Genomic DNA, 15,112 nt, shown 5'->3' with positions numbered 1-15,112 from the left:
AATGATTTAATCTGATAACAAATAAAAAATTAAATGAGAACAGAATAATTTCATAAAGAGAATAAAAAAAATTAAAACTCAATTGTTGGCAAATCTAACGCTAAAAGATGAGTTGAAAAAAAAATATCAATTCAGGTTAATTTGACTAACATTTGACCCAGGATGTGAAATTGAAATAAACCCATATAAAAATCATGAATCTAAAATCCCAACAACCTAAAATTAAAGAATGATAATGATTTTTTTTTCAAGGAACCTAAAAAGAATTAAAATCAAATCAAACTAATTTTTAAAACTCATCCATAATCCAGGTTATAAGACCGGGTTATCTCATAATAGGTAAATCCATAAAAATCACGAAGCAGAATTTTTAGTCGTTCAAAATTAAAAAAACAAAAAAAAACAACAATAAAGTGATTAAAGACCAAAGTTAGTATAAAAAAATAAATGAAATAAAACAATAAATTATTAAATTAAAAAATAAAACAAATCAAAAAAATGCTAAAAACATAGAAAAAACAATTAAAATAGTGAAAATAATTAGAAAAACATGAAATGATTATTATAAATGACGTGTGATCACTTTTTATTTTTTTAACCCTGTTAAAAATTTGAATTGCCTCTTATTTAAATTGATTACAATTAAAAAAACCTTATAAAAATACTTTTTAATATAATTTTAATCTATTTTACTTTTAAGAAGGAACAGTTTAGTTATTACATTTTCAATCAAAACATAAAAGAAGTAAATACCCCTAGACCCCGACATGACTTTTTTTTTAGAAGGGTATTTATGCATAAAACTAATCTGCCTCTAATTATTATAATAATGACAAATAAATACCGTAAAAAAAAACATTTTACTCTAAATGACCAACTCATTATTCTTTGCTGCTAAGGGCAAAATCACCGGTTTACCATTGGAATCTCCTGTTATCAAATCCACCTCTGGCAGGCTGACTTCATATTCGGTTCATCTGGTGGCTGGATCAATTTAGATTTAATAAAAAATCGGTTAAGATAATAACTTGATAAAACCCGGGCAACCCAACAGGTCAACCCATGACCCAAGGGAATATGGATAAGACCTGGTTTTTTTTTTCTTTTTAAATGTGGGATTTGAAACTCATTTGTATATATATTTTATGTTTTCAAGAAAAAAATTGTGTTTTTTCAACGTGGGATAAAAAACGTTTTGGTTTAAATACTTCAACTTAAAGGGACAGCATAATATATTTTTAATGTGGGATTTGAAGCCCTTTAGTATATATACTCTATGTTCCCATGAAAAAAGTTAGGTTTTTTTAATGTGAAATTTGAAATCTATTAGTATATATATTTTATATTCTCAAGAAAAAAATTATATTTTTTCAATGTGGGATTTGAAATTTATTAGTATATATATTCTATATTTCAAAGAAAAAAGTTATGTTTTTTCAATGTGGGATAAAAAACTTTTTGGTTTAAATACTTTAATTTAAAAGGATAACATAATATTTTTTCAATGTGGGATTTGAAACCAATTAGTATATATACTCCATGTTCTCGAGAGAAAAAATATGTTTTTTCAACGTGAGATTTGAAACCCATTAATATATATACAATATATTCCCAATAAAAAAGTTATTTTTTCAATGTGGGATAATTTTTTTATAGTTTAAATACTTCAACTTCAAAGCTTAACATAATATATTTTTAATGTGGAATAAAAAACTTTTTAAAATATTTTTTAAAACTTCATTATTTACAATATGTATATCCTATATTTACATGGATTTTTTTTAATTTTTTCATATGAAATATTAAAGTTTTAAATATATTTTTTTAATTTTTTCAAGTTGATCCGGATTAACCTATAAAACCTGTGACCCAACTTCTTAGTCGAGTTATTTCCAAACCGGGTTTAATAACTATCCGGAATCCCTCAATCATTTGTCTCCGAATAATACAAAATTACAAGTGGCAGTTAATTTGTCTACTTTGCCCTTGTCTCCATGGTATTTACTGTAGTAGTCTAGGGGTAGATCCCCTATTTCCTTCTGTCCCTGTGGAACAACGCAGATGCATGCAATTCGTGGAGATGTTGCTACAGTGGAGTGTTTTGTGGTTTTAATTATTTTTAAAAATATTTTTTATTTAAAAATATATTAAAATAATATTTTTTTATTTTTTAAAAATTATTTTTAATATTAACATATCAAAATCTGGAAACATATAAAAAAAATTAAAAAAAATTAAAATTAAAATAACAGGACTTGTACGGTAATTATCATCCCGGTCCCCGGCAATTGATAGAACCACTAACACGAGTGGCTTGGGAAATTTCCACCTATTTTAATGATTTCTTGTATTTCCTGTCACGTCCATTAGTGACTTAACATGTGCTCCACTGTAGAGTGTCGGTCAAACAGTTTAAATTACTTCGAATCCCAACCCTGAACAATTTTTTTTTAAAATAGTTTAGAGTATTTGCATAGTAAAATCAATCATTAAATATTAATGATGTGAGTGGCAGACTCACTAATTGCTATCAGACAAACCACATGTCGAAGACAATCTCTACGACGTTCCCAAATAACTATTAACTATCAAAATATCTAGATGATGATTTAATGGTAAAAATTTAAAAATAAGAGATTTGCTTTCTCAGCGGTCTTAGGTTCGAGCCCTGTGGTTGCTCATATGATGGTCACTGGAGACTTATATGGTCGTTAACTTCAGGGCCCGTAAGATTAGTCGAGGTGCACACAAGCTAACCCGGACACCCACGTTAAACTAAAAAAAAAATATATATATTAACTAACGAAGTTACCAAATAACTATTAACTAAATTAAGTGGCGTCACCTTATTAAATTATTCATTCACAAAAACTAAAATAATGCCTGTATAATATTTTTCCTGGGACATTGACATGGAATTAGATTTTCTAAATATTTAATTTCCCTTGCCGATCCCTTTTAGTAACTCAAGCATCACATAACTCTCTTGCAATGCGTTTTCTGATTAACGAAACCTTTACTTCCTGTTTAACAGTAGATTATTATCCTGTTTGGGGTGTAGTTCCGATTGTTTTTCAAAGTGATTTTTACTCATAAATATATTAAAATAATATTTATTTTATTTTTAAAAAATTATTTTTGATACCAGTACATCAAAATGATTTAAAAACACTAAAAAAATATTAATTTAAAAAAAAATAAAAAAAATTATTTTTTTTAAATGTTTTTAAAACACAAAAATAAACAGAAATATATCTAGAGTAAATTATTACATATAATAGCTTGAATTTTGATCATGTAAAACAAAACACTAAAAGAATTGTGGTGCTTGAATAGTGCAAATCATGGTTTGCACATATTGTGCTGCACTGCACGATTACAGTGTTCATTCCATAGTCGATTTTCTCTCTCTCTCCTGTCATTGAATTTTTTTTATATATATAATTTCATTTTACTGGGTTATGTTAGAAAGTTCAATTTTTTATTTTAGTATTTAATTTATCGTTTCTATTTTTTAATTTATTTATTAAGAGTCAGTTTTCTGTTTTTTAATTAAAAAAATTATAATATCAAAAACCATTTATAAAATTGATGCCTTTTATATTAAAAATTAACTTGAAATGCTATGTATGAATAGTTATTTGTTAAAACTTAAAATAATTGAGAGAACATGCAAATGGGTAATTTTAGTCCACGTCAACGAAGTTTTAAATTTGATTCCTTTTTGTAGTTGGACAGACTCGCCCGTACTGTTTCTGTTGGACTCATCTATGATTCGAGTCTTTAAATTTAAATTAAGGTTGTCTTTTCTGTTTTGTTTTATTTATAATAGTTGGTATATTTCATTTCAATTTAATAAATAAAATAAATCAGAATAAATTTTATTTTTTAGGTTATTTCTGGGGATTTCATCTCATTTCCAGTTAGAACGTTTGGGTTTCATTTCCATAATTTCAGTTCGGTCAAGTAATATTATTTTTTTACTTTTTTTTAAAAAAAATATCATCTAGTTTTATAACATTGATTTTATCTCTCAAAATGACTATTATATAGAACTAAAATTTTACAAGAAATCTCCTTACATATTGTTATGTTTCGGTTAAATTTTTTAAGGTAATTGGAGTTTAGAAAGGTCTTGAGAGATCATTAATGATATTTTTATAATTTTATTCAAAAAAGTCATTTTATAACATTCTATTTTTAAATTGATTATTTTTCTCAACTTCATCATCTAACAATGAGTTTATTAGTAATTGAGTTTTATAATTTGTTTTGATTTGTTTTATTTAGGGTTATCATAGTTTCATTATCTAAGTTACGAATTTAAAAGGTTAATCGATCCAATATATCATCATTTTAATATTTGTTTTTTTTTAAGATGTCATGAATTTTTTTAGTTAAACAATATTTTTATCTCTTATCGAAATTGTTTTTAGACCTATCAAGATAATCAAGTCATATTAGTTTAACTCCTATTTTTTTATTTGTGTTTAAAATTTAAATTGTATAATTTCAAGTTAATTTATAAACTCTACTTTGAACGTAAGGTTTATGTTTTCTTATTTATATTTAATTCATATTTTCAAATTTATTAAATTAAGGGGATTAATTAGCTTGGTATCTCCTCTCAATAACAAAAAAAAAGGAATGGGCATAATTCCATCCTGTCATTTTCGATACAAACATTGATTTTCTCTGATAGATGATTGGTCTGATGGAACTCTCCCAAAAGCCCAAAGATTGCTCGCTAAGAAATTTTTTGGGAACGCGTTGTAAATTATATTTTTAAAAAATTTATTTATATTTTGCTAAAATTTAATATGATTTATATGTTTTGGATCGTTTTGATGTGTTGATGTCAAAAATAATTTTTAAAAAATAAAAAAATATCATTGATATACATTTCAGCACGAAAAGTTATTTAAAAAACAACCGATACCATACTACTAAACAAACTCTTTCAGAGAGACTACTTTTTTTTTAAAAGGCTCGAATTCAAAACCTCCAACCGTATTCGTCTTTATCTATGAATGAATGACTGTACGTAGAGGTAATGAATGGCTTATCTTGATTGTAATTACTTTATGTTTCCTGGCACATCAAGGAAATAATGCATTAACACCTTCTATGCATCAACTCGATATTTTTATAATTTTATTTAAAAATATCATTTTATTATGTCTTTTTTAAATTGATTTTTTTATATAATTTCATTACCTAACAACAAGTTTATTGATAATTAATCATCATAATTTGTCTTGATTTATTTTATTTAAAGTTATCATAATCTCATTACTCGGATTATAAATTTAAAAAATTGAAATGCATCACCTCAATATGTCATAATCCTAGCATTTATTTAAAAAAAAGATGTTGTCATGAATTTTTTAGTCAAATAATATTTTTACCACTTATTTAGATTGTTTTTGAACCCGTCACGCTAATCAAGTCATATTGCTTTTCAATTTCAATTTTTTTATTTTTGTTAAAAATTTAAATTATATAAATTCAAGTTAGTTTATATTTAAATCTAAATCTAAATTATATTTATTAAATTAATATTTTAAATTGCATATATATTAAAACAATACATCCTCAAAATAGCAAGCCGAGACACGCCAAAACGAAAACATATCTTTGAAATTGAAAAAATAAGATACCAACCTGAACGTAATTAATAACCTTGGTTCCGCACCGAGACTTGTGGTCCAGTGGCAGAGGTAAGGTTTTCTTGCCTCTATCACCTGGGTTCGAGCCTCAGCGTGCACGTCTGTCACCTCTGCGGTATCTTATCTGCCTACTGGGCTTGCAGGGTGTTTAGTGGATCCGGGGATTAGTTGTGGTGCGTGTAAGCTGACCCGGATACCTCGGGTTAAAAAAAAAAAACAAAATTAAAAAAATAACCTTGGTTCCAGCTTTAAGCGCAGTAAAATGGACCCACTGTTCATGCATGTGCCTTCAAACACTATATCAAAAGTTTTTAATTAACATATTTCTTAAGACTGCACTGTTTCCATTTTCAATTCTTATTCCCACCCAATTAAATCACGAATTGACCAAATTAATCTTTTTTTTCTTTACAGTTAGATTTTAATGATATTTTAAATGTCATATAGGAAGCATAGCTCGCTGTAACAAACAAAGGAACGGGCATAATTCCATCCTGTTATTTTCGACACAAACATTGATTTTCACTGATAGATGATTAGTCTGACGGAACTCTCCCAAAAGATTGGTGGCTAACAGTTGAAAGGCTCGAATTCAAAACCTTCAACCGGACATTCATCTTTATCTTCGCATGAATGGCTGTAGAGGTAATGATTGGCTTATCTTGATTGTAATTACTTTATGTTTCCTGGCACAATCAAGGAAATAATGCAATAACACCTTAATGCATCAGCAGCACTTCAATATTGATTCTTTTTTCTTTTTTCAACATGCCTTTTTTCTCTTCCCCGAAGATGCTGAAACTCGATCAATCTGTATTAATGTCTTTGGTGATATATATTCAACTGTCAATCTCCAGTCTCCAAGAAAAATCAAAAAGTAGAAGAAAGAATCTCCACATCTCTAAGAATAGCGTGACAGGCAACTTATAATCCATCATCCATGGAAAAAGACACGAAAAAGAGCATGGAAGAGCGTTTACTACTACCAGAAAAGAGATCAAATGAGGGAAGAGAAGGTATAGCTCAAACATGGCGTGAGTTTACTCAAGAAGTGAAAAGGCTAGCTTACATAGCAGGACCCATGGTGGTTACTACGACAGCCCTCAACTTGTTGCTGGTTATTTCAAATATGATGGTGGGTCATCTTGGTGAGCTAGCTCTTTCTAGTTCTGCCATAGCTATCTCTCTCTGTAATGTTACCGGCATCAGTCTTCTAGTAAGTCTCTTCTGTTATAATATCAAAGATCTTGCACAATTTAACTGTGAAAATACACTTTATTCAGTAGTGTTCCTTTGGCTTAAATAACCATTACAACTTGGAATCAGGGAAAAACAAACCACATCTTCTTAGCCGAAGATTGTGGTAACAGAACAACAGAAAAATTACAAAACAATGACTTAGTCATAGTCAGCACTAACAAACTATACTGACTTGCACTAACAAACTAACTTACTGGCTCCTAAAAGACAGGAGCTTTATTCTAACGAAAACAACTGGTTTCCAACATATCCTCCCCTAAACTGCACTTGCTAACAAGTCAGTTTATAGTTTTGATGCTCTGCATTCCCAACAGATCACGTAGCCTTGTAAATGATTCCAACTTCAAAGGTTTTGTCAAGATGTCTGCCACTTGCTCACGAGTCCCACAATGAATTAATTCTACAGCACCTTCCTTTACCAGATCACGTAAAAAATGAAATTTCACGTCTATGTGTTTTGTTCTTCCATGGAGAATTGGATTTTTTGATAACTTTATAGTGGAACTGTTGTCGCAAAAAATCTTAACACACTTGCAGGAAGAGAAACCAAGACTGTTGAGCACTCTTTTCATCCAAATACTATGACATGCACATGCAGCAGCAGCTACATACTCTGCTTCTGTTGTGGAGAGAGTCACCACTGGTTGCTTTCTTGAGCTCCATGCAACTGCACCTTCACTTAGAAAAAAAACATAACCAGACGTGCTTCTTCTATCCTCTACATCGCCGGCATAGTCACTGTCAGTGTAGACTTTGAGATCATCTTCAGAATTCTCTGCACTTCTTCTATAAAACACTCCTAAGCTGGTAGTTCCCTTCACATACCTGAGAACCCTTTTTGCTGCTGCCATATGTGATGTTTTAGGATCAGTCATGAATTTGCTTAACATGCAGACAACAAACGCTATGTCAGGTCTGGTAACTGATAGATACATTAAGCTGCCAATTATTTGCTTAAACAAGGTTGAATTCTCACTGTCTTCTCCACCATCTTTTATTAATTTCGTGCCTGGCACGATAGGATTTTTTACTGGATTGCAGCCTCCCATTCCAAATCTTTCTAAAATTTCCCCAGCATACTTCATTTGACATAAATGTATTCCTTCACAGCTCTGTTGAACCTCTACTCCTAAGAAATACTTCATTTTCCCCAAATCACTCATATCAAATTCTAGTTTCATTGATTCCTTGAATTTCTCACATAGCTCCACATCATTTCCTGTATAAATTAAATCGTCTACATAAAGGCTAATAATTAAGCATTTACCTCCATTTGTATGTTTAAGAAACAGTGTGTGTTCATGACTGCATTTCTCAAAGCCTTCCTTCATGAAGAACCCTTCAATTCTACTATACCAGGCTCTTGGAGCCTGTTTCAAGCCGTAAAGAGCTTTTTTAAGTTTCAACACTTTATGCTCTTCTCCTTTGCTAACATAGCCTTCTGGCTGCTCCACATAGACAGCTTCCTCTAATTCCCCATGAAGAAATGCACTCTTGACGTCTAGCTGGAAAACAGTCCATCCTTTCTGTGCTGCTAAAGCTAAGATTAGCCTTATGGTGTCCCAACGAGCCACAGGTGCAAAAACTTCACTGTAGTCGATCCCATGTCTCTGAGCATATCCTTTTACTACCAGGCGTGCTTTGCATTTATCTACCTCTCCCTTTTCATTCAGCTTGGTTCGAAAAATCCATTTTACACCAATTCTCTTTATCCCTTCTGGTGGAATCACTAGCTCCCATGTCTTGTTCTTTATTATAGCTTCCATTTCCAAATCCATGGCTTTCCTCCATTTCTTCTGTTTTACTGCTTCATCAAAGCATATTGGATCATCATGTACCATAAAGCACATTGAGTCGTCAGGAAAACCAGCTCCATGAACATAATCATCCATCCATCTAGGTGTCCGTTTAATTCTTCCTTGAGATATAGAAGAATTATTTTCCCCTGGTGTATCATTTTCTGGTGCAGCAAGACCATTTTCCCCTGAAGTGTCACCATCTTCATCTTCCAGTACCTCAACATTCTCCCCTAATACAGTATCATCATTTCCACCTTCTATTTCATTATCATTTTCAACTCCCTCTGTACCCAAATCATCTCCTTCTACTGATTTCTCATCATAATCACTAATTTCTCCATCATTATCTGTATCTTCCCAAGTAAAAATATCACTCACACCATCATCACTCTTCCTCCAATTCCAGCCCTCATTCTCATCAAACACTACATCCCTACTAACAATCACCTTTTTGGTCTTAGGATCATAAAGCCGATAGGCTTTAGATTCTTCACTAACACCTATAAACACACATCTATGACTCTTCTCATCTAACTTTGTCCTCCCTCTGTCAGGAATATGCACATTTGCAATACAGCCGAAAATTCTAAAGTACTCAACATTGGGTTTGTTTCCACTCCAACACTCTTCAGGAGTCTTTTCTTTGACAGCCACAGTTAGACTCCTATTTAACACATGCAGTCCCCATCGAACTGCTTCTGGCCAGAACAGTTTAGGCATTTCCTTCTCTGAAAGCAGGCATCGAACCATGTTTAATATAGTTCGATTTTTACGTTCTGCCACTCCATTCTGTTGAGGAGTGTAGGCAGTAGTAAGTTGCCTCTTGATGCCATGATTAACACAAAACACATTGAATTCTTTGGAAGTAAACTCTCCTCCCCTGTCTGTCCTCAAACAGCATATATCACATTCTGATTCTTTTTCCACAAAGCTTTTAAATACTTTAAACATGGCAAAAGTTTCACTCTTCTCGGCTAAAAAATAAATCCAAGCTTTTCTGCTGAAATCATCTATAAAGCACAATAAGTACCTTTTTAAACTGTTTGAAGTTGGAGTGATTGGACCACACAAATCTGCATGCACTAGTTGAAGTCTTCTTGAAGCTTTCCATTGACTCTTCTTGGGAATGACTGCTCGATGTTGTTTGCCACGATGACACACTGTGCATGCTGTGTTTGTTGCTTTGAATTTTGGAAGGCCTTTGACAAGTTGTTTGCTCTCCAAGGTTTTGAGACTCTTGTTGTTCACATGGCCATAGCGACGATGCCACAGGTCTGATAAGTCATCCATACTTGCTATTAAACAGTTTGAAGGTTGAGTAATCATAGTGGCTAGTAAAATAAACATCCTATTTGCTGCCATAAGAGTTTGCATAATAAGGCCTCTCGTAGGATGATATATTTTACAAGCCTTATCCTTCATAACAATAGCAAGTCCCTTCTCTTGAAGCTGTCCAATGCTTAATAGGTTGTTCTTAAGCTCAGGAATGAAAAATACATCTCTTACTACTTGAGTTAGTCCTGCAGTCACAAGTTTAACACTTCCTTTACCCATCACCATCATTTTTGCTCCATTGCCCAGCTTGACTGAGTGTCTGAACTGCTCATCCATTTCTATAAACCAATCTTTATTTCCTGACATGTGATTAGAGCATCCTGAGTCTAGAAACCAGACCTCTTCTTTGCTTGTTTTCTTGTCCTGAACGTAAGCCATTAGTAGAAGTTCTTCCTCTTCATCCATCTCGGCATAATGTGCACCCTTTTCCCAACTAGGACACTCATTCTGAAAATGTCCTAGTTTGTGACATTTATAGCATTCCACAGTAGCTCTGTTAAAACTATGTCTTCCTCTACCACGTCCACCTCTCCAAGCTCCTCGTCCCCTTCCTCTGCCTGCTTTGTCTTCATGAGTAACTTTAAGAACTTGCTCTTCTTCTCCTTGACTTTTCATCCTTTGCTCATGCACCAGAAGACTGCTCTGAAGTTCATCTATAGTCATTGTAGTCATGTTGTTAGATTCTTCAATTGAACAGACCACATAGTTGAATTTGGAGATCATTGATCGAAGAATCTTTTCTGTGATCATTGTTTCATTTAGATTTTCACCATGAGCCTTCATTTTATTGGCTATGGATAAAACTCTAGCAAAGTAGGCATTTACAGTTTCTCCTTCCTTCATACGAAGAATTTCAAAATCACAGCGTAATGATTGTAACTGTGCTCTCTTAACCCTTGTTGAGCCTTGAAATTTTTGTTTCATGGAGTCCCAGATTGCCTTTGAAGAGCTTCTGTCAAGAATGGTTTCAAGCATGTCTCGTTCAATTGCTTGATACAAAAGATTCTTTGCCTTTAAATCTTTTAGCTTGTTTTCTTCATACTCCTTCCTTTGAACATCTGTGAGTGGACGACTTTCTGATACGACTGAGGAGAAAGACCTTGCTTCTCCTGTGACATCCACCATGATGCCACGATCTACAACATTCCAATACTCTTTGGAACGAAGCAGATTTTCCATCAGTTCAGCCCAATGATCATAGTGTCCCACAAACTTAGGCACATAGCTGTTGCTGCTTCCTTCTGTCATTTTAAAGAAACACTCAAATCTTTCTTTTCACTCTTGTATTCACAGTCAGGCCTTGTTAAGAGGCTCTGATACCAATTGTTATAATATCAAAGATCTTGCACAATTTAACTGTGAAAATACACTTTATTCAGTAGTGTTCCTTTGGCTTAAATAACCATTACAACTTGGAATCAGGGAAAAACAAACCACATCTTCTTAGCCGAAGATTGTGGTAACAGAACAACAGAAAAATTACAAAACAATGACTTAGTCATAGTCAGCACTAACAAACTATACTGACTTGCACTAACAAACTAACTTACTGGCTCCTAAAAGACAGGAGCTTTATTCTAACGAAAACAACTGGTTTCCAACATCTTCTGTATTTCCATTTTAATCTCCTCGTTTCTTTTATTAATGAATAGATTAATTAATTTCATAACCAAAAGGAACAACTTAGAAGGATGCGATCCTGCTTACATTGCTGAATATGGACCATCTGAACAGATCTTGTTGGAGGCCATACCCTGTCATTATAAATTATCGCAGATACATTTGCTGTATAGCATTGCCAGTTCCCCTTATGACCCTTTGTCCTAAAACGTTTTGATCGATGAGAGGCCCAATAGGATGCAAGTAATCCCGCCAGAAAAATCCTTCTCTGCGCTACCAAATAACCCAAAGACACTGATCCCAAATCCTTCTTAGATTCGGCACTTTTTGTCTCCTGGCTTTTTAGCATGTTGTATAGTTTTTTTTTTAAAAAGCAGTTTATCAATTAATCCAATAGAATGTTAACGATCTTCTTTTAACCACCAAGAATATATATTTTTCTCTAGTTAGTTCTTAAATCATGAACTGCACTACGTAATGCTTGATGAATGAAATTGACAAGCCGCACAACTAATGCACTAGCCACACCTTTGATATTGCAAAAATTGTGATGGTAAATTGATGTGGACTTTCTTGCACATTAAGCTTTTATTACCATGTAGAGAAATAACTGAAAAAACATAACAAATTCATGGTGCACATAAATTAATGTTGTTGTTGGATTATATGCCGGACAGAATGGAATGGCAAGTGCACTGGAAACTTTATGTGGGCAAGCTTATGGAGCTCAACAATATCGAAAAGTCGGAAACCAAACTTATGGTGCCATGTTCTCCCTAATTTTAGTTGCTCTCGTTGTATCTCTGGTTTGGATCAACATGGAAACGCTGCTCATATTAATTGGCCAAGATCCCATAATTGCACACGAAGCTGGCCAGTTTACATTATGGCTCATTCCTACCATTTTCGCTTATGCAATATTTCAGCCACTTTCTCGATACTTGCTAGTGCAAAGTATAATCATTCCAATGCTTGTAAGCTCTTGTGTCACTCTCCTCTTACATATACCTCTATGCTGGCTTTTAGTATTCAAGTCTGGACTAAGAAACCTTGGAGGAGCATTAGCTGTCGGTATTTCATATTGGTTGAATGCAATTTTTCTTATATTATACGTTAAATACTCTCCCGCCTGTGCCAAAACCCGTGTCCCAATTTCTATAGAACTGTTCCAAGGAATCGGAGAGTTCTTCCGCTTTGCTATACCATCTGCAATGATGATTTGGTAAATAATACGTTCTCTCTTCTCCCTCTAATTAACATAAAGATACCAGTAATTCTAAATATCAGAAGGCATGTAACCTTTCATGAATTTTGTCTTGTTAAAACTTGTAGCCTGCAATGGTGGTCATATGAGATTGTCATCCTGCTATCAGGGCTCTTATCAAATCCACGACTTGAGACTTCAGTCCTGTCTGTATGGTATGCTTTCTTCTAGTTTTTTTTTTTTTTTTTTTTTAACATTTCTTTTAAAGATATGTGTGAATGAGAATATCACCAAATAATTTGCTCTCCAATTTGTTAAGCAGTTTAACAACGATCGGAACACTCTATTCAATTCCATATGGACTAGGCGCAGCAGCCAGGTTTGTGCTGCGATACACGCTTAGATAACTTCTGTAGATCTGCATACTAGCTCACTTCAATTCTATATCGAAAAAAGGATTTCTTTCTTTGTTTCTTTTTTTTTTTAATGATGAATGATGCAATTGATTTTTCATGTCTCTATTCGTTTCTTCTTCATCTGTGCACGTAGCACTAGAGTCTCAAATGAATTAGGAGCTGGGCGCCCGCAAGCAGCACGTATTGCTGCCTACTCTGTGATGATTCTTGCAATAATAGAGTTATTTGTTGTGAGTGGAACCCTCTTTGCCACGCGACACATTTTTGGTTACAGTTTCAGCAATGAGAGGGAAGTGGTGGACTATGTCTCCAACATGGCCCCTCTGGTTTGCCTGTCTGTTATAATAGATGGCTTACAAGGGGTGCTTTCAGGTTGAATTTCACCTTCTATATCGACAAACAAATTTTTTTCTGAAGATAAATATTGGCATAACTCTACCTAGTATCCGTTGTTATCTCACATCTGCAGGTGTTGCAAGGGGATGTGGTTGGCAGCATATAGGGGCTTCCGTCAATCTTGCAGCATTATATCTATGTGGCGTTCCCGTTGCTGCCATACTGGGCTATTGGTTTCAGTTGAAAGCAAGGGGCCTTTGGATTGGCATACAAGCCGGTGCCATTTTGCAAACAGTTCTGCTGTCTCTTGTAACAAGTTGTACGAACTGGGAAAAACAGGTTTGATATCCAGACTTAATCTATCTTGAAGCCTTATCGGTACCTTTTTCTATTGAGATGTTTTAAATGTCTGGGTTGTCTTATTGCTGCAGGCAAGGCAGGCAAGGGAAAGGGTATTTGAGGAAAGATCTTCAGAAGAAAACACTTTAGCGTGAAGGAACAGGGGCGACGAACAAGTTTAGTTTCTAGCAGTTTTAAGAGACAACAATTAGATTAGCAGCTTATGCAACTTTGTTCCCAGTCTTTGTGGCACCAAAGCTTCTGTATTGAAGATGAGATTTAATGTCCATCCTGGATTAACTTGATGATGAGACAATGATAAAGAGCATGCAGTTTTAATTTATCATGACGTGATATGCTTATTATTAGTATGCTGGTGTCATGGTACTTAAAGCTATAAGGACTTTTGGTGGCAAGAAACAGTTGCTGGGAGGGAGGTGTGCATGATCAAATGTAAATTTTAGCATGGTAAAAAATCCGCAGCAGTGCCGGCATGGCTGGATCAAATTGCAGCTATAGTTGTCCACCTCTACGGAAGCAGCAATAATAGCTTCTGAATAGCTTTAACTGAATATCTAAATATTCTGTTTGTTTTTTAGTTTTAAAAATATATTTTAAAAATTTTAAATTTTTTATTTGTTTTAAATTAATATTTTTTTAATGTTTTAAGAACATTTTATTGCGCTAATGTCAAAAATAATTTTTTAAAAATAATAAAAAATTTATTTTAATATATTTCAAAATAAAAAATATTTTAAAACACAACCATAATCATTACTTTAAAATACATAAAAGTATTTCAATTTCCCTGGCATTCAATGCTGACGCTTTCCAAGCAGCCTAATTTACTTTAACAAAAATCAACATTAATCTCATTAGCAATTACAAGCAATGTTTAATGATTTCTACAAGAAAATTGTTTTTTTAAATATTTTTTATTTTTAAAATTAACACATTAAAACAATTTAAAATTAAAAAAAATAATTTAAAATAAAAAAAATAAAAATTTTCTGCAAAAACAAACATACTCTAAATATACCAATTATATTATTAGCTATGTGTCAAAGAAAATAAAATTTAATAGATATTACTGTAAAAAGGTGTAATTAAAGATGGCTAGAAGTATCAGTAGAT

The 15,112-nt window shown here is 32.9% G+C and overlaps 1 protein-coding gene across 3 annotated transcripts; it reads left to right on the top strand.

Annotated features, from left to right (window-relative positions):
• The first annotated feature begins 5,012 nt into the window (after positions 1 to 5,012).
• Positions 5,013 to 14,346, top strand: LOC7488383 (protein DETOXIFICATION 12). Of its 3 annotated transcripts, none has more exons than XM_052454910.1 (8): positions 5,013 to 5,050; positions 6,315 to 6,885; positions 12,361 to 12,905; positions 13,016 to 13,102; positions 13,210 to 13,266; positions 13,437 to 13,675; positions 13,773 to 13,978; positions 14,071 to 14,346. In XM_052454910.1, exons 2-8 carry the CDS (start codon positions 6,610 to 6,612, stop codon positions 14,131 to 14,133), a joined length of 1,473 nt encoding a protein of 490 aa, XP_052310870.1. In that variant the 5' UTR covers positions 5,013 to 5,050; positions 6,315 to 6,609; the 3' UTR covers positions 14,134 to 14,346. The 3 variants fall into 3 exon arrangements, with proteins under 3 accessions (XP_052310870.1, XP_052310871.1, XP_052310872.1); XM_052454911.1 differs by lacking the exon at positions 5,013 to 5,050 and adding an exon at positions 6,049 to 6,314 and having other exon boundaries at positions 6,527 to 6,885; XM_052454912.1 differs by lacking the exon at positions 5,013 to 5,050 and adding an exon at positions 6,049 to 6,314 and having other exon boundaries at positions 6,462 to 6,885.
• Positions 14,347 to 15,112: the final 766 nt, after the last annotated feature.

The sequence above is a fragment of the Populus trichocarpa genome, chromosome 8 (genome assembly GCF_000002775.5).
Source record: "Populus trichocarpa isolate Nisqually-1 chromosome 8, P.trichocarpa_v4.1, whole genome shotgun sequence".
Taxonomy (NCBI): Eukaryota; Viridiplantae; Streptophyta; class Magnoliopsida; order Malpighiales; family Salicaceae; genus Populus; species Populus trichocarpa.
The sequence above is the reverse complement of the archived record's forward strand: the minus strand, read 5'-3'. Positions and strand labels throughout refer to the sequence as shown.